At 70.2% G+C, this 23,075-nt stretch overlaps 3 protein-coding genes across 3 annotated transcripts; 2 read left to right on the top strand and 1 right to left on the bottom strand.

Moving 5' to 3' along the window:
* Nucleotides 1-370: 370 nt before the first annotated feature.
* On the bottom strand, nt 371-7,749 carry FARSA (phenylalanyl-tRNA synthetase subunit alpha). The gene is made up of 13 exons (XM_088538819.1): nt 7,591-7,749; nt 5,907-6,044; nt 4,797-4,895; nt 3,813-3,931; nt 3,649-3,741; nt 3,452-3,580; nt 2,706-2,821; nt 2,521-2,605; nt 1,877-1,976; nt 1,638-1,806; nt 1,491-1,568; nt 693-807; nt 371-495 (listed from the first exon to the last, which is right to left on the bottom strand). The coding sequence occupies exons 1-13, from the start codon at nt 7,747-7,749 to the stop codon at nt 390-392; spliced, it is 1,506 nt and encodes a 501-aa protein (XP_088394945.1). The 3' UTR covers nt 371-389.
* A 978-nt stretch (nt 7,750-8,727) lies between these two features.
* On the top strand, nt 8,728-11,754 carry CALR (calreticulin). The gene is made up of 9 exons (XM_088538822.1): nt 8,728-8,827; nt 9,407-9,508; nt 9,573-9,776; nt 9,848-9,942; nt 10,012-10,221; nt 10,296-10,409; nt 10,495-10,638; nt 10,716-10,808; nt 11,509-11,754. The coding sequence occupies exons 1-9, from the start codon at nt 8,731-8,733 to the stop codon at nt 11,695-11,697; spliced, it is 1,248 nt and encodes a 415-aa protein (XP_088394948.1). The 5' UTR covers nt 8,728-8,730; the 3' UTR covers nt 11,698-11,754.
* A 397-nt stretch (nt 11,755-12,151) lies between these two features.
* RAD23A (RAD23 nucleotide excision repair protein A) lies at nt 12,152-19,477 on the top strand. Its single transcript, XM_088538820.1, has 8 exons — nt 12,152-12,282; nt 13,696-13,857; nt 15,029-15,228; nt 16,015-16,073; nt 16,769-16,896; nt 17,698-17,773; nt 18,501-18,787; nt 19,361-19,477. The coding sequence occupies exons 1-8, from the start codon at nt 12,211-12,213 to the stop codon at nt 19,472-19,474; spliced, it is 1,098 nt and encodes a 365-aa protein (XP_088394946.1). The 5' UTR covers nt 12,152-12,210; the 3' UTR covers nt 19,475-19,477.
* The last annotated feature ends 3,598 nt before the right edge of the window (nt 19,478-23,075 follow it).

Below are 23,075 nucleotides of genomic sequence, written 5' to 3'. Positions count from 1 at the left end.
GGACATGGGGGAATCCCTGCCGTGTGCCCCCCACACTGGGGACATGGGGACCCTGCCATGTCCCCACCATCCTAGGGGACACAGGGACCCTGCTGTGTCCCCTCTGCCCTGGGGGACATGGGGGGATCCCTGCCGTGTCCCCCCCGCACACCGGGGGACACGGGGGTCCCTTCCTTGTCCCCTCCCCACACTGGGGACACAGGGATCCCTGCCATGTCCCCCCCGCGCTGGGGACACAGAGGGTCCCCTCGTTGTCCCCAGGCCACGCTGGAGACACGGGGCTCCCCTCCTCATCCCCCCCACGCACTGGGGGACACAGAGGGATCCCTCGCTGTCCCCGGGCCGTGTGGGGGACACGGGGTCCCCTCGCTGTCCCCTCGCTGTCCCCGCTACGCGTCCAGGCGGCACAGCGGGCTGTCGTAGACCATCTGCAGGTTGACGCGGTGGCCCACGAGCTCGCGGATGTTGGTGATGCCGTACTTGATCATGGTGGGGCTGCGGGGACGCGGCGCTCAGCGCGGGGCCGCCGCGGCCGCCCGCCCCGCGTCCCCACTCACCGCTGGGCCGCCGCGGCCACCCCCCCGCGTCCCCACTCACCGCTCAGCGCGGGGCCGCCGCGGCCGCCCGCCCCGCGTCCCCACTCACCGCTCAGCGCGGGGCCGCCGCGGCCGCCCGCCCCGCGTCCCACTCACCGCTCCAGTGACAGCCCCCACGCGATGACCGAGACGCCCTCGGGGACCCCCATGGGCAGCAGCAGCTCCGGACGGAAGACGCCCGAGTTCCCGACCTCCACCCAGCGCTTCAGCCCTGCGGCGGCGGCACCGGGAGCCGGGTCAGAGCCGACAGGCACCGGGACCACCCGGGTCAGACCCCATGGGGCACCAGGAGCTGGGTCAGAGCCCGTGGGGCACCGGGACCCTTGGATCGGACCCCATGGGACACCGGGATCCTGGGTCAGACCCCGTGGGGCACCGGGACCCGTTGGATTGGACCCCATGGGGCACTGGGATCCCCCAGATCGGACCCCATGGGGCACCAGGACCCGGGTCAGACCCCATGGGACATTGGGACCCCGGATTGGACCCGATGGGCACCAGGACCCCCCCCCAGATCGGACCCAGCAGGGCACTGGGACCCCCGGTCGGACCCCATGGGGCACCAGGACCCCGGATGGACCCCAGGACCCCCACTGCAGCACCTGGGGGCCCTCCCACCCTTCTGGGACACCCAGAGCCCCCCTAGACGCCCCCCAACCCATGGGGCACCCAAAGACCCCAGGAGGGCACCCAGGGACCACTGGGACCCCCCATCCCATAGGGACACCCAGAGCCCCACAGCGACCATGACCAGAGCAGCCCCCCCGTGTCCCCTTCACGTTCCTCCCGTGTCCCCCCATTCTCCCCTGTGTCCCCCCCCATTCTCCCCCGTGTCCCTTCTGCGTCCCCTCCACGTTCCTCCCGTGTCCCCCCGTGTCCCCCCGCTGTCCCCACCTGGGTGGTAGCTGAACACCTCCACGCTGGGCTCCGTGTAGGGGTTATAGGCCGGCTTGAAGCGCAGCGGCGCGATGCCTGCGGGGCGGCGCGTCAGCGTGGCCGGGCGCCCCGGTCCCCACCGCGTCCCCGCGCGTCCCCACGCACCCATCTTGCGGAAGAACTCGCGCAGGACGCCCAGGAGGTGGCCCAGGGCCAGGCCGCGCTCCGCCACGACGCCCTCCACCTGGTGGAACTCGGCCAGGTGCGTGGCGTCCACGGCCTCGTTGCGGAACACGCGCTCCACGGAGAACCAGCGCCCGGGCGCGAACGGGGCCTGCGGGCGCCGGCGGCTGCTGCGGGTGTCCCCCGTGTCCCCCCGTGTCCCCTCCGCGTCCCCGCCGTACCTGTTGCGCCAGGCGGTGCAGCAGGCGCGCGCTGCAGGCCGTGGTGTGCGTGCGCAGCAGCGCCCGGCGCGCCTCCTCCAGCCGCCACGCGCTGCGGTACCTGCGCGCCGTGGGGCGGAGAGGGGCAGGGACGTGGGGCACCAATGTGGGGCACAATGGGGCACGAAAGGGACAGGGACATGGGGCACCAACGTGGGGCACCGTGGGGCGGGGAGGGGACAGGGACGTGGGGCGCCAATGTGGGGCACCGTGGGGCGGGGAGGGACAGGGACGTGGGGCACCGCCAGGGGGCACCACCGGGGGGGGACAGAGAGGGGACAGCAACATGTGGCACCGCAGCAGGGACAGAGAGGGGACAGCGACATGTGGCACCAAGGTGGGGCACTGCCATGGGGACAGTGACATGGGGGGCAACAATATGGGGGCAGCAAGACGGGGCACCGATGTAGAGGAGCAGTGACACAGGGAGCAGTGACATGGATGGGGACCATGGAGGGGACCATGATCGGGGAGGTCACTGAGATGGGGGGGAATCACCACGATGGGGGTGTCACCGCGCCGGGGGGGTGTCACCGCGCTGGGTGTCACCGCGCCGGGGGGGTGTCACCGCGCTGGGGGGGTGTCACCGCGCCGGCCCCGCGCACCCCTGCGAGCCGTAGCCTCCCTGCGAATGGACCTTCCGCACGCGGCCCACGTAGCCGGCCGGCAGCTCCAGCGCCTCAGCCGGCTCTGGGGACACGGGGGGGTCAGCGCGGGGCGGGGGGGGACAGCGGCGTCCCCGCGGCGTCCCCGTCCCCGCGGTCCCCCCGTCCCCGCGGTCCCCCCGCACCCTGCAGGAAGAAGGTGTCGTGCTGGTCGCGCGCCGGGTGCTGCTGCGGCTGGAAGAGCGCGTCGAAGTTCCAGAAGGAGCTTTCCACGAAGGAGTGCGTGGGCATCTCCGAGAAGCTGCAGCACGGGGACACCCGCATGGGGACACCCGCACGGGGACACCGCGTCAGGGGGACACCCGCACCGGGATGTCGCCCCAACCAGGGAGTCACCCACACCGGGGGGTCCCCCACACCGGGGGTATCACCTGCACCGGGTGTTCCCCACACCCAGGTGTTCTCCGCACCAGGGCGTCCCCACACAGGGGTGTCCCCCACACCAGGGGTGACCCCACACTGGGCGTCACCCATACCGAGTGGGTGTCCCCGCACCGCGAGGGTGTCCCCCACGCCAGGGGTGTCCCCACACCAGGAGTGTCCCCACACTGAGTGTCCCACACCAGGTACCACCCACACTGGGGTGTTCCTACACCAAATGTCACCCACACTGGGGGGGTGCCCCACACCAGGTGTCACCCACACTGAGGTGTTCTCCACAACAGATGTCCCCACAGCGCACGTCCCTGCAACGTGTCCCCACAGCGTGGCACCCCACCAGACATCCCCACACTGCATGTCCCTGCACTGGGTGTCCCCACACCACGCGTCCCCACACCAGACGTCCCCACACCGCATGTCCCCACACCAGATGTCCCCACACCACGCGTCCCCACATGTGTCCCCACGCCGCGCGTCCCCACGCGCTCACCCCATCTCCAGGAAGACCTGCCGCAGCTGCGTGCGCACCTTGAGCAGCGGGTGCAGGTGGCCGCAGGCGGGCGGCAGCCCCCGCGCCGCGAAGTTGTAGGGCTTGAAGGGGCGCTGGCGCCACGAGCCGCTGCGGGGACGCGGCCACCGTCACCGTCACCGTCCCAGCGGCGCCGGCCCCGTCCCCGCGGCACTCACGTGGCGATCATGTCCGGCGTCAGCTCCGCGTCCTGCCGCGTCACGGCCGTGCTGAACGCGCTGCCCTTGCGCAGCCAGTAGGACTTGAGGGTGCTGGGGGGGACGGTGTCACCGCGGGCTCCCCGTGCCCGTCCCCTCCCGCCGCCGCCCCCGGCGCCGCTCACACTTCCAGCAGCAGCTTCCGGCGCTTGAGCTCGGCGCGCTCGCGCTCGGGCAGCGCCGCCGCGTCGCCGCGCTGCACCTGCTGCAGGCTCTGCTGCACCGCGTCCTGCACCGCCGCCACCTGCGCCGGGACACCGCGCCGTCACCGCGGGGACACGGGGACTGTCACCGTGGGGATATGGGACAGTCATCACGGGACACCGCGCCGTCACCGCGGGGACACGGGGACTGTCACCGTGGGGACACCCAGGACACGGGGACTGTCACGGCGGGGACACTGGCACCACGGGGACACCAGGATTGTCACCGCAGGGACACAGGGACAGTCACTGCAGCGACACCGGCACTGTGGGGACATGGGACGGTCACCATGGGGACACCGGGCAGTCACCAGGGGGACACGGGCACCATGGGGACCTGGGGATTGTCACCGTGGGGACATAGGACGGTCACTGTGGGGACACTGGCACTGCAGGGACACGGGGACTATCACCGGAAGGACACCAGCACCGTGGGGACATGGGACAGTCACTATGGTGACACGTGACAGTCACCACAGGGACAGCAGCACCGTGGGGACATACAAGTTGTCACCACCAAGATACTGGTGCCACAGTGACACCAGACTGTCAATGTGGAGATACCGGGGACATGGGGACTGTCATCACAGACACATGGCCACGCTGGGGACTGGCACCATGGGGACGTGGGGACTGTCACCATCACCCCAGGGCCACACAGACAGGACAGAGCCTGGCCATAAGGGACAGGCTCCTCCAGGACCCTTGGGGACAAGCTCAGGACAGGAAGGGGACCCTTGGGGACCGGTTCAGGGACCCTCGGGGCCAGGCTCAGTCTGGGACAGGGACCCATGGGGACAGGGACCCCCAACAATGGGGAGGGGACCCATGGGGACCCTCGGGGATGGGGACCCTCAGGGACAGGGACCCTTGGGGACCCTCGGGGACGGCCCCGTGGACACTCACGGCGCGGAAGACGCGGGGGCCGCCGGGCGCCTCCTTGTCCAGCCGCAGCCACTTGTTGGCCATGGCCCTGCTGAAGCCGACGCGGGCGCAGGGCAGCTCCTGCGGGGACGGGGCGCTCGGGGACGGCCCGCGCGTCCCCGCGTGTCCCCTCCCGTGTCCCTGCGTGTCCCCCTGTGCCCCCCCCATGTCCCTGCACATCCCGCGTGTCCCCACGTGTCCCCCCCGTGTCCCTGCACATCCCACATGTCCCGACGTGCCCCTGTGTGTCCTCACCATGTCCCTGCCTGTCCTGCACATCCCCACGTGTCCCCATATCCCTGAGACCCCATGTGTCCCCCATGCCCCTCCGTGTCCCCCGCGTCCCCACGCGCGTGTCCCCCTCTCCCCATGCCCCCGTCCCCCCACATCCTGTGTCCCCCTGTGTCCCCACGCGTGCTCGCGTGTTCCCCCATGTCCCTGCACACCCTCCGTGTCCTCCTGTGTCCCCTGCGTCCCCATGCGTGTCCCCCCATGTCCCCCTCGTGCATGTCCCCTCACATCTCCCGTGTCCCCATGCACGTCCCCTCATGTCTCCCTGTGTCCCCCCTGTGTCCCCCACACGTCCTCGCGTGCACCCTGCATCCCCATGTGTCCCCCCATGTCTCCTTGCATGTCCCCTCTTGTCTCCCATGTCCCCATGCATGCCCCTCACGTCTCCGTGCGTGTCCTCGTGTCCCTGCGCCCTCCGTGTCCCTCACGTGTCCCCCGCATGTCCCCACGTGTCCCCATGTCCTCCTGTGTCCCCCCATGTCCCCCGCATATCCCCACATCCCCCCACATCCCCCCACGTCCCCTCGTGTCCCCGTGTCCTCCTGTGTCCCCCCGCATCCCTTGCATCCTTGCACGTCCCCCCATGTCCCCTCGTGTCCCTGTGTCCTCCCGTGTCCCCCCGCACACCCCCAAGCCCCCCCATGTCCCCTGCACGTCCCCTCGTGTCTCCGTGTCTTCCTGTGTCCCCCCATGTCCCCCCACATCCCCCGCATGTCCTCCGCATCCCCCCCGTCCCCCCATCCCCCGTGTCCCCCCGTGTCCCCCCGTGTCCTCCAGTGTCCCCCCCCGTCCCCCGCTCACCATGAGCTCCGCGTGGGACATTCCGTCGGGCGGCAGCGCGTGGAACAGCCGGGCCTCGGCGCTGCCGGCGCGCGCCGCCTCCTCCCCCTCGGCGCTCAGCACCCAGCGCGTGGCCGCGCGCGGCTCCGCCTCGATCACCTGCGGGGACGGGAACGGGAACGGGAACGGGGCTGGGATGAGCACGTGGAGCCGGGAACGGGAATGGGAACGGGAACGGAGCTGGGATGAGCACGTGGAGCCGGGAATGGGAACGGGGAACGGGAACGGAGCTGGGATGAGCACGTGGAGCCAGGAACGGGAATGGGAATGGGGAACGGGAACGGAGCTGGGATGAGCACGTGGAGCCGGGAATGGGAACGGGGAACGGGAACGGAGCCGGGACGAGCACGTGGAGCCGGGAATGGGAACGGGGAACGGGAACGGAGCCGGGACGAGCACGTGGAGCCGGGAATGGGAACGGGGAACGGGGAACGGGAACGGAGCCGGGACGAGCACATGGAGCCGAGAACGGGAACGGAGCTGGGATGAGCACGTGGAGCCGGGAACGGGAATGGGAACGGGGAACGGGAACGGAGCCGGGACGAGCACGTGGAGCCGGGAACGGGAATGGGAACGGGGAACGGGAACGGAGCCGGGACGAGCACGTGGAGCCGGGAATGGGAACGGGGAACGGGGAACGGGAACGGAGCCGGGACGAGCACGTGGAGCCGGGAACGGGAATGGGAACAGGAACGGAGCTGGGATGAGCACGTGGAGACGGGAACGGGAACGGGGAACGGGAACGGGGCCGGGACGAGCACGTGGAGCCGAGAATGGGAACGGGAACGGGGAACAGGGAACGGGGAATGGGAACGGGAACGGGGAACGGGAACAGGGTGACGGGGAACGGGAATGGGGACAGGGAACGGGGAATGGGAACAGGAAATGGGAACAGAGCCGGGAACAGGAACGGAGCTGGGAGCGGCACATGGAGGCAGGAACGGGAACGGGGGTGGAGCCGGGACCGGGAACAGGGGACAGAGCCACAACTGGCACCAGGGCTGGGACCAGCACCAGGGAACGGCACCGCGACCAGGACCAGGGAGCGGGAATCGGGAATGGCACCGGGACCAGGCATTGGAATCAGGCACTGAGAACAGGACGGCAACAACACCGCAACCGGGACCAGGGAATGGGACCAGGGAACGGGACCAGGGAACGGGACCAGCCACTGGGAACGGGACAACACCGCAGAGTGGGAGCAGGAACAGCACGGGAACGGGGAACAGCACCGGGAATTGGACCAGGAACCGGGATCAGCCACGGCAACGGCACCAGGGAATGGGATCAGAGCCCAGGGAACGGGACGGAACCAGGGAGCAGGACCAAGAACAGCCACCGGGCCAAGGGACCGGAGACTGGGATCAGCCCCCAGGAATGGGGACGGGATCAGGGACCGGGAATGGGGACGGGATCAGGGACCGGGAACGGGATCAGGGACCGGGGACGGGATCAGGGACCGGGAATGGGATCAGGGACCGGGAATGGGATCAGGGAATGGGGACTGGGGATCGGCACCAGCATCTGCCACCGGGACCAGGGACCCAGAGCGGCACCAGCGACAGGCGCGGGGCCCCGACCCGGAACCAGGAGCGCCCCCCGAACCGGCACCGACCCCGGAACCGGCCCGTCCCGTCCCGCGCACCTCGCCCAGCGCCTGCAGACTCTTCACGGCGCCCACGAGCGCCTGGTGGTCGAGGCCGAGCGCGGCGGCCGCCTCGAGGCTGCAGAGGCCCCGGCCGGGCCCGGCCTCGGGCTCGCGCTCCAGGCGCTGCAGGAGCAGCTCGGCCACGCCGGGAGACATCGCCGCGCCGGAAGCGCCGGGGCCGCCGCGCCGGAAGCGCCGCCGCGCACGCGGCCGGGGGCGGGCGTGCGGGCGGCGCCATCTTGGGGAGGGAATGCTGCCGCCGGCGCCATCTTGAGTGTGGCGAGAGGTTCCCCCCCCATCGTGGAGCGGACGGCGTGACGTCATCAGGCACGGCGTTGCCGTAGCAACCGGTACCCAGGGTACCAGGGCCGGCGAGGGGGAGCGGTTGCTACGGCAACAAGGCCGGGTGTTCCCCCCCCCCACAGCCGCTGCAGCCCCCCGCTGTCTCCCGCACCCGTTGCCAGGGCAACCACCCCGTGACCAGGGCGGTGCCCAACCAAGGGGCACCGTCGCCATGGCAACGCCGCGGGGAGGGTGTACCCGCCGCTCCCCCTCTGCGCTTTGATGCTTTGTAGTCTTGCCTGGGCTATGACATCATCAAGAACGATGACATCAGCACTGCGTCACGCTCCCATTTAAGGTCACGTCCCGCCTTGTTTGCACAAGTGTGTCGTCCCCTCCCTTCCCCCCCCCCCGTTGCTATTATGGGATGACCAGGGCCTCTCCCCCCCACCCCCCGCTCTAGGCCCGGCCCTTTAAGAGCGCCCGGTCCCACGTGACCCCGGGAGCGGGTGACGCAGCGCGCGGAGGGCGGGGGGAGCGCGAGGGAGGGGGGGCGTCTCCCGCCGAACGCGTGGTCGCTCCTCATTGGTCCCCGCGCTCCGCCAATGGGAAGCGGCCATCTGGGACGCCAACGTTCGGGGGAGCCGCCGAAGCCGGCGAGCGGGCGGGCGGCCAATGGGAGCGGGCGGCCGGCGAGCGCGGGCCAATGGCGCGCGCGCAGGGGCGGGCCGAGGGGCCGCGGCCGTATAAGAGCCGGCGCCGCCGCCGCCCCCCGCCGCAGTGTGTGGGCGCCGCCGGGCCGCGCGGGGACGAGTGTCTTAAAGGGCCAGGCGCCTCCGTGCGACACCCGGCGACATGAGTCCCCTCGGCGCCGCCGTCCTGCTCGGCGCCCTCCTGGCGCTCGCCGCGGCCGAGCCCACCGAGTACTTCCGGGAGGAGTTCCGCGATGGAGGTGAGGGGGCCTCGAGGGGACGCGCGGGGCCTCGGGGGGACACGCGGGGCCTGGGGGTGTCGCGGGCCGGGGGGCATCGGGGGCTGCGGGGGGGGCTGCGGGGCCTGGGAGGGAGGGGGGATTGGGGGGGGGGGCAGGGCCTGAGGGTCCCCCCGGGTTGGGGGGGGGGGGGCTGGGGTCGTGGGGAGGATGTTGGGGGGGGGGGGGGATGGAAGAACCACCCCCCCCCCCGGGGCCGGGGGCTCCCCCCGGGGGTTCTCCCCCCTCCCCCGGGATTCCCCGGGATGGCGGATGCGGCGGATCCCGGGAGCAGGAAGCTGCCGGGGGCGGGAGGATCCCGTCGGATTCCCGGCTGGTGCAGGCGGAGGCTGCGGGGGGGGGGGCTGCGCGGGGACCCCCCCATCCTGCCCCATCCCCAAGGTGGGGGGGGGGGGTCTGTCCGGTCCCGCCTCCCCCCTGGAAACCCGGATCCCCCCCGGCGCTGCCCCACGTGCCGGATGTGCCCCCGTCCCGGAACCGCGCGCGGCCCTTCCGGGGTCACCCACGGGGGCGGCCTCGCGGTGACGCTCCCGTCCCCAGACGCCTGGAGCGGCCGCTGGGTGGAATCCAAGCACAAACCCGACTACGGCAAGTTCGTGCTGAGCGCCGGCAAGTTCTACGGCGACGCCGACAAGGACAAAGGTAAAACGGGCCCCGCGGCGCCGGGAGCGCCGTGCGGCCCCGCGGCTCACGCGGCTCCCCGCAGGCATCCAGACCAGCCAGGACGCGCGCTTCTACGCGCTGTCGGCGCGCTTCGAGCCCTTCAGCAACCGCGGCAAGACGCTGGTGCTGCAGTTCACCGTGAAGCACGAGCAGAGCATCGACTGCGGCGGCGGCTACGTGAAGCTCTTCCCGGCGGCGCTGGAGCAGGCCGACATGCACGGGGACTCCGAGTACAACATCATGTTCGGTGCGTGCGCCGGTACCGGGGACGGCGGGTGACACCGGGGGCACCGGGTGACGCTCGTGGCTCCGCCGCAGGCCCCGATATCTGCGGCCCCGGCACCAAGAAGGTCCACGTGATCTTCAACTACAAGGGCAAGAACGTGCTCATCAACAAGGACATCCGCTGCAAGGTGGGTGGCACCCCGGCTGTCCCCGTCCCCGCGTGTCACCGCCGGCGCTCACGGTGTTGTCACCCGCAGGACGACGAGTTCACGCACCTGTACACCCTCATCGTGCGCCCCGACAACACCTACGAGGTGAAGATCGACAACAGCCGCGTGGAGAGCGGCGGCCTCGAGGACGACTGGGACTTCCTGCCCCCCAAGAAGATCAAGGACCCGGCGGCCAAGAAACCCGACGACTGGGACGAGCGCGCCAAGATCGACGACCCCGAGGACACCAAGCCCGAGGTGCGCGGCGGGGACGCCGCGGGGACGGGGGCGGGTGGCACCGACCCCTTCGCGTCACGTCCGCGTCCCCGCAGGACTGGGACAAACCCGAGCACATCCCGGACCCCGACGCCAAGAAGCCGGAGGACTGGGACGAGGAGATGGACGGCGAGTGGGAGCCGCCCGTCATCCAGAACCCCGAGTACAAGGTGAGGGGACGCGGCTGGCACCGTGTCACCCGTGTCACCGTGGGGGGGGGGTGCGGCCCCCTCACACCCCCCGTGTCCCCCCCAGGGCGAGTGGCGGCCGCGGCAGATCGACAACCCCGACTACAAGGGCAAGTGGGTGCACCCCGAGATCGAGAACCCCGAGTACCGGCCCGACCCGGCGCTCTACGCCTACGACAGCTTCGGGGTGCTGGGCCTCGACCTGTGGCAGGTGCGTGGGGTCGGGGGGGGATTCGGGGACCCCCCCGGGGCCGTTTGGGGTCCGTGACCCCCCGGCTGTGGCGGCAGGTGAAATCGGGCACCATCTTCGACAACTTCCTGCTCACGGATGACGAGAAGCTGGCGGAGGAGGTCGGCAACGAGACCTGGGGGGCCACCAAGGTGAGGGGCGCCGGGACCCCCCCGGGGGGGGGTCTCACTGAGCCCTGGGTCTATGGGGGGGCCAAGATACAGGGGTGTCCTGTGACCCCCTGGTTTGGGGGGCATCAAAGTTGGGGGGCAATGATCCCCCCCCAGGTTATCTATGGGGGGGTCTCAGTGACCCCTTAGATGTAGGGGGGGAATCTCTGCAACCCCCATTTCCTCATGGGGGGCATCAAGGTGGGGGGGTTCTGTGACCTGTTCTGGGGGGGGTCCCAGTGACCCCCTAGTTCCAGAATGGGGGGTGGCACCAAGGTCTGCGGCGGGGGGGGCTCTGCAGCCCCCTGTTTCCTTATGGGGGCATCAGGGTGGGGGTAGTCCCATGGCCCCCCAAGTTCTCTATGGGGGGGGGGGGGTCCTATGGCCCTCAGTTTCTCTATGGGGGGGGGAATCCCATGGCCCCCGGGGTCCTTTATGGGGGGGAATCCCATGGCCCCCAGGTTCTGGGGGGGGGGTCCCATGGGGTTCTCTATGGGGGGGGGGGGGTCCCATGGCCCCTGGGTTCTCTATGGGGGGGGGGTCCCATGGCCCCTGGGTTCTCTATGGGGGGGGGGGTCCCTGCTCCTTCCTTTGGGGTCGTTGGGGGGAGGGGGCTCCCTGCCCCCCCCAGGTCCCTTTTTGGGGTCCCCGCGGGGGGGGGGCTGACGCCGCGGCCCCCCAGGACGCGGAGCGGAAGATGAAGGAGCAGCAGGACGAGGAGCAGCGGCGGCAGCAGGAGGAGGAGGACCGGAAGCGCAAGGAGGACGAGGACGACGAGGGCGACGACGGCGACGAGGAGGACGACGACGACGAGGACGAGGCCGGCGACAAGGACGACGAGGGGGGGGCGGCCCTCCGGGACGAGCTGTGAGGGGGGGCGCCCCCCGTAATGTCTCTATGAGACGGGACTCTGCATTTTTTTTTTTTTTTTTTTTAATGGCTGTTGTCCCCCTGTGTCCCCCCCCCGTCACGTGTCCCTGTCACCGGGGTCCCCCCCCCCCCGCCGTTAACGACCCCCCCTCCCCCGTTCTCCCGGGGGGGGGGGGGGGGGGGGCGGCCGGGGCTGACTCAGGAATGGCCGCGGGGGGGGGGGGCGGGGAGGGGGCGCACGTGAATGTACGGTGAAAAAGACGAAATAACCCCGAAACACAAGACCAGAACGTGAAAAAAACAACAAAATAACAACCCTAAAAACTCGATTCAGCCTCGTTCGTCCCTTCGCGCCATGTTCCGCGCGGCGCCGCCATTTTGTGCGGGCGCGCCCACGTGACGCCGTCACGTGCGCGCGCGCGCGGGGGAGGGCGGCGGTTCCGGCGGAAGCGGCGCGGCGCGCACAAGATGGCGGCGGCGTGAGTTGCACGTCGCGCGCGCGGTGGCAGCCGCCATGGCCGTGACGGTGACGCTCAAGACGCTGCAGCAGCAGACGTTCAAGATCCGCATGGAGCCGCACGAGACGGTGCGGGGGGGGCGGCGGCGGCACCGGGCGGCGCCGGGCGGGGGGGGGGGCACCGGCGCGGAGGGCGTTAGGGGGGCGCGCGGGACGGGGCGCGCGGAGGGACACGGGGGGACGGGGCGCGAGGGGGGACACGGGGGAGCCGGGCGGGACGGGGCGCACGGAGGGACACGGGGGAGCCGGGCGGGACGGGGCGCGCGGAGGGACACGGGGGAGCCGGCGGGACGGGGCGCGAGGGGGGACACGGGGGCGCCGGGCGGGACGGGGCGCGCGGAGGGACACGGGGCATCGGGGCGGCTCCCGGGGCCGAAGGGGGACACGGGGGACCGAGGCGCCTCCCGGTGCGGCCGGGGACACCGGGTCTCGTTATGGGGGGGGGACAGGGGGGACACCGGGGCGGCTCCCGTTATGGGGGACACCGGTCCCGTTATGGGGGGACACGGGGGACACCGACGGCGGCTCCTGTTTTATGGGGACACCGGGTCCCGTTATGGGGGGACACGGGGGACACCGGGCGGTTCCGGTCACGGCGGGGGGGCCGCAGAGGCTCCCGGTGCGGCGGGACACGGGGGGGGGGGCTCCCGTAATGGCGTTGGTGGGGGGGAGGGGGGGGGGTTGCGGTTTCGCCCCGCCCCCTTGGGCTCTTGCGCCCCGCCCCCAGCGGAGCCCGCGGGGGGGGGCCTGGGAATCCCCCCCCCCCCATAGGGCGGTTTGTGCGGGGGGGGGGCAGCATCGCGGGGGGGCTGCTCTGTGCGGGGGGGCTCCTGCACCGCGGGGGGGGTCAGTCCTGGGGGGGGGTCCGTCCCGGTGTTCCGTGCAGGGGGGTTCATTCCCGGGGGGTCATTCCCGGGGGGTCATTCCCGGGGGGTCGCTCCTGGGGGGGTCATTCCTGGGGGGGGTCATTCCCGGTGGGTCATTCCCGGGGGTGTCGCTCCCGGCACTCTGCGCAGTGGGGGTCATTCCCGGTGGAGGTTGCTCCCTGTGGGGGTGTCATTCCTGGTGGGATCATTCCCGGGGGGGTCATTCCCGGTGGGTTGCTCCTGGGAGGGGTCATTCCCTGTGGGATCATTCCCGGGGGGGTCATTCCTGGGGGGTCGCTCCCGGGGTGGGGGGGGGCATTCCCGTTGGGATCATTCCTGATGGGATCATTCCCAGCGGGTCGCTCCCAGTGGGTCATTCCCTGTGGGACCATTCCCGGTGGGATCATTCCCATTGGGATCATTCCCGTCGGGATCATTCCTGTTGGGATCATTCCCGTCGGGATCATTCCCAGGGGGTCGCTCCCGTCGGGATCATTCCCGGTGGGGTCGCTCCTGTTGGGATCATTCCCGTTGGGGTCATTCCCATTGGGCTCCTTCCCGTCGGGATCGTTCCCTGTGGGCTCCTTCCCGTCGGGATCGTTCCCGGTGCCCCCAGGTGCGGGCGCTCAAGGAGAAGATCGAGGCGGCCAAGGGCCGGGACGCGTTCCCGGTGTGCGGCCAGAAGCTGATCTACGCGGGGAAGATCCTGAGCGACGACGTCCCCATCCGCGACTACCGCATCGACGAGCGCAACTTCGTGGTGGTCATGGTCACCAAGGTGCGCCCGCCACCGGCGTCACCCCCGGGTCACCCCCGGTGTCACCCCTGCCCGCCATTGTCACCCCCTGCCCTCCAGCGTCACCCCCTGCCCGCCATTGTCACCCCCTGCACTCCATTGTCACCCCCTGCCCGCCATTGTCACCCCCTGCCCTCCAGTGTCACCCCCTGCCTGCCATTGTCACCCCCGGTGTCACCCCTGTCCGCCATTGTCACCCCCTGCCCGCCATTGTCACCCCGGCGTCACCCCTGGTGTCACCCCTGTCCGCCATTGTCACCCCCTGCACTCCATTGTCACCCCCTGCCCGCCATTGTCACCCCCGGTGTCACCCCTGTCCACCATTGTCACCCCCTGCCCGCCATTGTCACCCCGGCGTCACCCCTGGTGTCACCCCTGTCCGCCATTGTCACCCCCTGCCCTCCAGTGTCACCCCCTGCCCGCCATTATCACCCCCTGCACTCCATTGTCACCCCCAGTGTGGCCCTGGTGTCACCCCCTGCCCTCCATCGTCACCGCCGCCAGCGCCAGCCCGATGTCATCTCTTGTGCTCCATTGTCATGTTCATCATTATTCGTTGTTCTCTATTGTCACCCCTCTTATCATCACTCCCAGTATCACCCTGCATTGTCACCCCTCCTATTGCCACCCCCGATGCCACCCCTTGCTCTCCATTGTCACCCCTCTCATCGTCACCCCCAGCGTCACCCCTGTCCCACGTTGTCACCCCTCTCGTTATTATTTCCATTGTCACCCTCATTGTCACCCGTTCTCCCGCGTTGTCACCCCCGCAGCCCCATGGCCACCCCCCATGGCCACCGCTGCCCCCCGTCATGATCCCCACCCCCATTGCCACCCCCTACCCGCTATTGTCACTACGTGTCCGATGTCATCGCCCCCGCATTGTCACCCCCCCATTGTCACCCTGGCAGCCCCGTCATCACCTCTTGTCCCCATTGTCACCCCCTACCTGCTATTGTCACTACCTGTCAGATGTTGTCATCGCCCCCCATTGTCGCCCCCCCATTGTCGCCCCCCCGTTGTCACCCCCGGCCCCCCATTGTCACCCCCCATTGTCACCCCCCCATTGTCACCCCCCGTTGTCACCCCCCGTTGTCACCCCCCATTGTCGCCCCCCATTGTCACCCCCCTCACCGCTGTCTCCCCCCCCCAGGCCAAGGCCGCTGCGGCCCCCCCGGGCGGCGCCGCCCCCCCCGCGGCCCCCCCCGAGGGGGCGGAGCCTGCGCCGGCCCCCGGGCCCCCCCCGGCCGCCGAGGCCGCCCCCCCGCCGCCGCCGCCCCCCGCCGCCCCCCCCAGCGAGGAGAAACCGCCCCAGGACCCCCCGGCCACGACCCCCCCGGAGCCGCCGGCGGGGTAAGGGGGGGGGGCAATTGAGGGGGGGGCACAGGATTGGGGGGCAACTGGGGGGGGCAATTGGGAGGACACGTGATTGGGGGACAACTGGGGGGGGCAATTGGGGGGCAACTGGGGGGGGCATGTTATTGGGGGGTAATTGGGGGGGGCATGTGATTGGGGGGCACATGATTGGGGTGGCAATTGGGAGGACACGTGATTGGGGGGCAACTGGGGGGGGACATGCGATTGGGGGGCAATTGGGCACACAGTTTGGGGGGCAATTGGGGGGGACACGTGATTGGGGGCAATTCAGGGGGGCAATTGGGGGGGACACAGTTTGGGGGGACAATTGGGGACACAGTTTGGGGGGCAATTGGAGGGCATGCGATTGAAGGGCAATTGGGCACACAGTTTGGGGGGACAATTGGGGGGGACACGTGCTTGGGGGGCAATTCAGGGGGGCACACAGTTTGGGGGGCAATTGGGAGGGCACGCGATTGGGGGGCACAGGATTGGGGGGCAATTGGGGGGACACACAGTTTTGGGGGGCATTTGGAGGGGACACAATTGGGGGGCAATTTGGCACACAGTTTGGGGGGGCAATTGTGGGGGACACGTGGTTGGGGGTAATTGGGGGCAATTGGGGGCACAGGATTGGGGGCAGTTGGGCACACAGTTTGGGGGGGTAATTGGGGGTCACATTTGCCCCCCTGCCCCGGGGGTGCTGGTTTGGGGGGGTAATTGGGGGTCACATTTGCCCCCCCCCGGTGCCCCCCCCGCCACGTCTCTCTCTTGCGCCCGCAGCTCTGTTCCCCCCCCCCCAGGTAGCGCGGGGCGCTCGGCCGACGCCGCCTCCACCCTCGGTGGGTGGAATGGGGGGAATGGGGCGGGAATGAGGGGGGAATGGGGGGGGAACGGGGCGGGAATGAGGGGGGGATGGGGCGGGAATGAGGGGGGAACGGGGCAGGAAGGAGGGAGGAACGGGGGGGGAATGAGGGGGGAACGGGGCAGGAATGGGGTGGGAATGAGGGGGGGACGGGGCTGGAATGTGACGGGAACGAGGGGGGAATGGGGCAGGAACGGGGTGGGAATGGGGTGGGAATGAGGGGGGAACGGGGTGGGAATGGGGTGGGAACGGGGTGGGAATGGGGTGGGAGCGGGGGGGAATGGAGTGGGGAATGGGGCAAGAACAGAGGGAAGGGGGGGGAACGGAGTGGGGGGGAATGGGGCAGGAACAGCATGGGAACAGGCGGGAATGGGGGGGAATGGAGCAGGAATGGGGTGGGATCGGAGTGGGGGAAAATGGGAATGGGGCAGGATCGGGGAGAAATGGGACAGAGACGGAATGGGGCGGGATCAAGGGGGAATGGGGCAGGATTGGGGGGATGGGGTGGGATTGGGGGGGTCTCCCTGGATTGGGGGGCATCTGGGGAAGGGGAGGGAGATGGGGGCTGGGGGCAGGAAGGGGAGGGGGTCCCTAGCGGGGGGGTCCCCATGGGACAAGGTGGGGGGTCTCTGGGGTCGGGGGTGACGCCGTCGTGACCCCCCCTTCCGGCAGTGACGGGCTCCGAGTACGAGACGATGGTGGCCGAGATCATGTCCATGGGCTACGAGCGGGAGCGCGTGGTGGCCGCGCTGCGGGCCAGCTACAACAACCCGCACCGCGCCGTGGAGTACCTGCTCACGGTGAGGGACATGGGGACACTGTGGGGACATGGGGACACCGCGGGGACACCGCGGGGACATGGGGACACTGCGGGGTGGAGGGACACGCCAGCTACAACAACCCGCACCGCGCCGTGGAGTACCTGCTCACGGTGAGGGGACATGGGGACACCGCGGGGACACTGCGGGGACACGGGGACATGGGGACACTGCAGGGACACTGCGGGACGGGGGGACACACCAGCTACAACAACCCGCACCGCGCCGTGGAGTACCTGCTCACGGTGAGGGGACATGGGGACACCGTGGGGACACTGCGGGGACATGGGGACACGGCGGGGACATGGGGACATGGGGACAGGGCAGCTACAACAACCTGAACCGCGCCGTGGAGTACCTGCTCACGGTGAGGGACATGGGGACACTGCGGGGACACTGCGGGGACACTGCGGGGACATGGGGACATGGGGACACGCCAGCTACAACAACCCGCACCGCGCCGTGGAGTACCTGCTCACGGTGAGGGGACACCGCGGGGACACTGCGGGTACACGGGGACACGACGGGGACATGGGGACACGGGGACACTGCGGGGACACTGCAGGGACACAGCAGGGCGGGGGGACACCAGCTACAACAACCCGCACCGTGCTGTGGAGTACCTGCTCACGGTGAGGGACAGGGGACACCACGGGGACACCGCGGGGACACTGCGGGGACATGGGGACACCGTGGGGACACTGCAGGGACACCGGGGGGACACGGGGACACCACGGACCACGGGGACACCCCGCAGTGACGTCCGTGTCCCCCCCCCCGCAGGGCATCCCCGGCAGCCCCGAGCCCGAGCGGGCGCCCGTGCAGGAGAGCCCCCCCACGGAGCCGCCCCCTGCTGAAGGTGCCAGGGGCGGGGCCAGGGAGGGCTCCGCCCCCTGGGGAGGGGGTTGTGATGGGATCCGCCCCCAGTGGGTGTGGCCTGGGCAGGCTCCTCCCCCAGAGCACTGCGGGGGGGGGTTGTACTTTCTTATATAGGCTGCTTGGTGCAGAGGGGGGTGGGGGGTGTGGCTTGAGGGCTCCTCCCCCTCGTGGGCGTGGCTTAGCAGAACTCGGGGTGTAGCTTGGCTTGACTCCTCCCCTGGGGGGTGTCTGGCTCCTCCCCCAGGGGAACGCATGGGGGTTAACTCCTTATATGGGGTTGCTATTATGGGGGGGGGGTTGTGGGCTCCTCCCCTTTGGGGCGTGGCTTAGGATCATCCCTGCAGTGGGCGTGGCTTAAGGAGAGTGTCTATAACCATGGGGTGGGTGTGGGGGGCGTGGCTTAGGATCATCCCTGCAGTGGGCGTGGCTTAAAGAGGGTATGTATAACCATGGAGTGGGTGTTGGGGGCGTGGCTTAGGATAATCCCTGTAGTGGGCGTGGCTTAAGGAGGGTGTCTATAGAGTGGGTGTGGGGGGCGTGGCTTGGGAATGCCATTCCCTTATGGAGGTGTGGCCTAGCAGGCTCCTCCCCCCCAAGAGCCCTCAGCGCTTCCCTTTGAGCCGCCCCCTCCCCTTGGGGGGGCGGGCCTGGCCTTGTCCCCGCCCCCGAGGAGGCGTGGCCTGCCGTGACGCCCCGCCCCCCCGCAGGGGAGAACCCCCTGGAGTTCCTGCGGGAGCAGCCGCAGTTCCAGAACATGCGGCAGGTGATCCAGCAGAACCCGGCGCTGCTGCCGGCGCTGCTGCAGCAGCTGGGCCAGGAGAACCCGCAGCTGCTGCAGCAGATCAGCCAGCACCAGGAGCAGTTCATCCAGATGCTCAACGAGCCGCTGGGCGAGCTGGGCGAGCTGGAGGGCGACGCGGGCGCCATCGGCGACGAGGCCCCGCACATGAACTACATCCAGGTGACGCCGCAGGAGAAAGAAGCCATAGAGAGGGTAAGGGCGGCCGCGCCGTCACTAGGGGCCAGGGTGAACGCCGGCGGGCAGAAGCCATAGAGAGGGTAAGGGCGACCGCGCCATCACTAGGGGCCAGGGTGAACGCCGGCGGGCAGAAGCCGTAGAGAGGGTAAGGGCGGCCGCGCCGTCACTAGGGGCCAGGGTGAACGCTGGCGGACAGAAGCCGTAGAGAGGGTAAGGGCGGCCGCGCCGTCACTAGGGGCCAGGGTTAACGCCGGCGGGCACGCTCACACGCGGACACGGTGGTGTCTGACGCCGGGGGTTATTAGGTACGAGGGTGAACGGGGCTGTCGTGGGGATGGGCTGCTACCTTGTAACCATCTGTAGGGGCCAGAGTGAACACCGCGTGGAGGGGGTGGCGACGGGGCGGGGGGCACCCAAACAGCAGCTCCCTTGCAACCCCCATGGGAGGACTGCCCCTCAGGGCTGACATTAGGTTCCAGGGTTAACAGCTGCCAGCAGAGTTCACGGGCGGGAATAAGGCCCTGAGTAAAGGAAGGGGCGCGGCGCCCTCGGCCCTCAGTAGGGCTCAGGGTGAACGGCCGCCCGCAGCTGAAGGCGCTGGGCTTCCCCGAGAGCCTCGTCATCCAGGCCTACTTCGCCTGCGAGAAGAACGAGAACCTGGCGGCCAACTTCCTGCTGAGCCAGAACTTCGACGACGACTGAAACACAAAAACCCACGAAAACACAAAAAAAAACAGCGGGGGGGGTGCCCCTTCCCCCCCCCCCCCGCGCGGCGCCGTTGCCCCTTTAAGCCAGCCCCGCAGCAGGGGGCGCCTCATTGGTCCCCGGCCCGCGGGGGCGCTGCTGATTGGCTGACCCGCCCGCAGCGCCCGCCCGCTCTTAAAGGGGCGACGCGCTGATGGGTGATGCTTATTCCCCCCCCAGCCCTGTGTTCTGCCCCCCCCCCCCAAATCTACCCCCTCCCCCCGTTTTGCCCCGTGGGAAACGCGAGTCGCTGCCGGGGGGGGGGGGGGGCGGGGGGCTCCACCGCTGTGTAAAAAATCGCAATGAATCTGGGAGGGAAACGATTAAAACGCAGGATTTGACCCGCCCCGGCGCCGAGCGTGCGCTGCGTGGGGGGGTGGGCGGTTTTGGGGCCGTTTGGGGGGATTTGGGGACAGCCGAGGGCCCGGCCCCGTTTTGGGGCCGTTTGAGCAGGGCCCCGTCCTCATTCCGGGGCCATTCCCGGCCCTTTTGGGCCCCCCGAGCGCAGATCTGGGGCCCATTCCGGGTTTGGGCGATTCTGGGAGCCCCGGTGCCGTTTTGGGGCTGTTTGGGCCGTTCTGCGGCACGCGAGACACCCCCCCCCCCCCCAAGTGTTTGGGGCTATTTGGGCCCCCACAAATGAGGCCACTGGAACCATCTGCATTTTGGGGCAGTTTAGGGATATTTGAACCCCCCTTGTCCGTTTTGGGGCCATTCGGGAACGCGCAGACACGAGCCGGGGCCCCAGCTCCGTTTTGGGGCCATTTGGGGCCGTTTCGGAACGCAGGAATCCAGACACGAGAGCTCCGCCTCCGTTTTGGGGCCACTTGGGGTCTTTTAGGGTTATTGGGTGTCACAGCAGCCCCGGAGGGGGGTCCCAGGGGACACTGCGGCAATGCCCGGGGGTGTCACCGTGTCACAGTGATGTCCGTGGGTGTCACCTCGTCCTGGGGGTGTCACAGTGACATCTATGGGTGTCCCCATGTCTCGGTGGTGTCACGGTGACGTCCACGGGTGTCCCCGTATCCAGGAGGTGTCACGGTGACGTCCGTGGGTATCACCTCGTCCCAGGGGTGTCACCTCATCCCAGGGGTGTCAGGGTGACGTCCATGGGTGTCCCCATATCCAGGGGTGTCACGGTGATGTCCATGGGTGTCCCCTCGTCCCGGGGGTGTCACGGTGACGTCCATGGGTGTCACCTCATCCCGGGGTGTCCCCGTGTCCCCCGGGGGTGTCCCCATGTCCCCCGGGGGTGTCATGGTGACGTCCATGGGTGTCACCTCGTCCCAAGGGTGTCACGGTGACGTCTGTGGGTGTCACCTCATCCCGGGGGTGTCACCTCGTCCCGGGGGTGTCACGGTGACCCCGGGGCCGTCCCGGTGACCCCGGGGGGGGGCGGTGCCGCCGCGGCCGCCTCCCTCGCGGCCTCCAGGGCCCTCTGGGCCTCGTCCCGGCGCTGCTGCCGCCGCCGCCGCTTCTCCTCCCGGCGCCGCTCCGGGTCCCCCCGCGGCGCCGCCCGCGCCGCCCGCGCCGCCCGCCACGCGGCCACGAGCGCCGGCATCCGCGAGAGCGCCGCCGCCACGCGCAGCGCCCTGCGGACGGGGACAGGGACACGGGGGGATGGGGGGGGACGGGGGGACACGGGGACATGGGGGACATGGGACATTGCAGGGACACGGGGGGACACGGGAAGATATGGAACATTGCAGGGACACAGGGAGACATGGGACAATACGGGGACACGGGGGGACATGGGAGGATATGGGACATTGCAGGGACATGGGGGGGACACGGGGGACATGGGAGGATATGGGACAACACGGGGACACGGGGGAACACGGGGGGACACGGGACATTGCAGGGACACGGGACAATATGGGGACACGGGAGGACACAGGGACATGGGGGGATATGGGACATTGCAGGGACACGGGGGGACACGGGGGGGGACATGGGACAATACGGAGACACGGGGAGGACACAGGGACATGGGAGGATATGGGACAATACAGGAACACGGGTCAGCGTGGGGACACGGGACAATACAGGGACACAGGGGGACACAGGGGGACATGGGGACATGGGGGGATATGGGACATTGCAGGGACACGGGGGGACACGGGACAATACGGGGACACAGGACCGCATGAGACACAGGGAGACATGGGACAATGCGGGGACACAGGGGGACACAGGGACATGGGGGGATATGGAACATTGCAGGGACACGGGGGGACATGGGACAATATGGGGACATGGGTCAGCATGGGGACACGGGACAATACGGGGACACAGGGGGACACGGGGGGATATGGGACAATACAAGGACACGGGTCAGCGTGGGGACACGGGGACATCCTGCCACCCTGCCCCCGTGTCCCCTCCCTGTCCCTTCCCCGAGGGTCCCCCCTCCCCCCGGCCCCGGTTCGGCCCCGCCCCCTCCCAGCCCCGCCCCCTTTTCCCGCCCCTTCCCAATCGCCTCCGGTTCCTCCCCCCACCCGCTCCCGGTCCCTCCCCATTCCCGCTCCCCCCGACTCCCACCCGGCTGTTCCGGCTCCCCCCTATTCCCGGTGGGAATCTCCGGTTCCCGCTCTCCCCATTCCCGCTCCCGCTCCCCCCATTCCCGTTCCCGCTCCCCCCGTTCCCGCTCCCCCCGTTCCCGTTCCCGCTCCCCCCATTCCCGTTCCCGCTCCCCCCGTTCCCGTTCCCGCTCCCCCCGCTCCCGTTCCCGCTCCCCCGTTCCCGCTCCCCCGTTCCCGCTCCCGCTCCCCCCGTTCCCGTTCCCGCTCTCCCCATTCCCGCTCTCCCCGCTCCCACCTCTCCTCGCGCCGCTCCCGCTCCCGCCGCTCCCGCCGCTCCAGCTCCTCCATCACGTCCCGCAGCGGCCGCTCCCGCTCCCGCTCCTCGTCCCGCAGCCGCCGCAGCCGCTCGGGGCTCGGCCAGAGCCGCGCGGGCTCCTCCCCGAGGCGGCCCCGAAGCGCCCGAAGCGCCGCGCGGCCCCGCGCTCTCCCAGGTGCCACCGCGGCGCGCGCGGGTCCGTCGCTTCCGGCCGGTAGATCCCGCCCAGGCTGCGGCGCGGCGGCGGCGCGCGGTACCGGCGGACCGGAACCGGAACCGGCACCGGGAGCGCGGCGCGGCCCAGCAGCGCCCGCAGCAAGGGCGCCGCCATCTTGCCGCGGGAAGTGGCGCCGGCGGAAGCAGGTGAGGTTGCCGCGGGCGGAAGCGGGTGAAGCCCCGGGCGGAAGCGAGCTGCGGCGCGGGCGGAAGTGGGGCCCTGACGCCGTGGCGGGGGTGCGGGGCCGTGGGCGGGGCTGGCGGACCCATGGGGGGGGCGGGCGCTACCGTAAAGCTCCTAAACGCGGCCCCGCCCCCTGGGGGGGGAGCTCGCAAAGTCCCGCGGATCCCGGGTAGGGCCTCAACCCCGCCCCCCCCCCGCCCGGACGCCGGGGCCCACGGTCCGGAGGGCCCCGTTTTGGGGGGGGGGAGCACCCCGAGACCTGGGTCCAGCCCCCTATGGGGGCCCCATTGGGGGGGGGGGGGCGCCCGGACGCCGGGGCCC

Source organism: Tinamus guttatus, unplaced genomic scaffold (assembly GCF_059628265.1).
Source record: "Tinamus guttatus ecotype Peru unplaced genomic scaffold, ASM5962826v1 Tinamus_guttatus_pri_ptg001208l, whole genome shotgun sequence".
Lineage (NCBI taxonomy): Eukaryota > Metazoa > Chordata > Aves > Tinamiformes > Tinamidae > Tinamus > Tinamus guttatus.
This window is presented reverse-complemented; position numbering and strand designations above follow the sequence as displayed.

What these genes read in the sequence shown, in the direction of transcription:
- FARSA (XM_088538819.1), bottom strand. Translation starts at nt 7,749, where the DNA reads ATGTCTCCCGGCGTGGCCGAGCTGCTCCTGCAGCGCCTGGAGCGCGAG. An exon ending in CGGAAGCTGCTGCTGGAAGT is followed by an intron (nt 3,742 to 3,812) that starts GTGAGCGGCGCC and finishes CGTCCCCCCCAG; the next exon opens with CACCCTCAAGTCCTACTGGC. An exon ending in GGAGGCTACGGCTCGCAGGG is followed by an intron (nt 1,977 to 2,520) that starts GTGCGCGGGGCC and finishes CACGGCGCGCAG; the next exon opens with GTACCGCAGCGCGTGGCGGC.
- CALR (XM_088538822.1), top strand. Translation starts at nt 8,731, where the DNA reads ATGAGTCCCCTCGGCGCCGCCGTCCTGCTCGGCGCCCTCCTGGCGCTC. An exon ending in CGACGCCGACAAGGACAAAG is followed by an intron (nt 9,509 to 9,572) that starts GTAAAACGGGCC and finishes GGCTCCCCGCAG; the next exon opens with GCATCCAGACCAGCCAGGAC. An exon ending in AGACCTGGGGGGCCACCAAG is followed by an intron (nt 10,809 to 11,508) that starts GTGAGGGGCGCC and finishes GCGGCCCCCCAG; the next exon opens with GACGCGGAGCGGAAGATGAA.
- RAD23A (XM_088538820.1), top strand. Translation starts at nt 12,211, where the DNA reads ATGGCCGTGACGGTGACGCTCAAGACGCTGCAGCAGCAGACGTTCAAG. An exon ending in TGGTGGTCATGGTCACCAAG is followed by an intron (nt 13,858 to 15,028) that starts GTGCGCCCGCCA and finishes TCCCCCCCCCAG; the next exon opens with GCCAAGGCCGCTGCGGCCCC. An exon ending in CGACGCCGCCTCCACCCTCG is followed by an intron (nt 16,074 to 16,768) that starts GTGGGTGGAATG and finishes CCCTTCCGGCAG; the next exon opens with TGACGGGCTCCGAGTACGAG.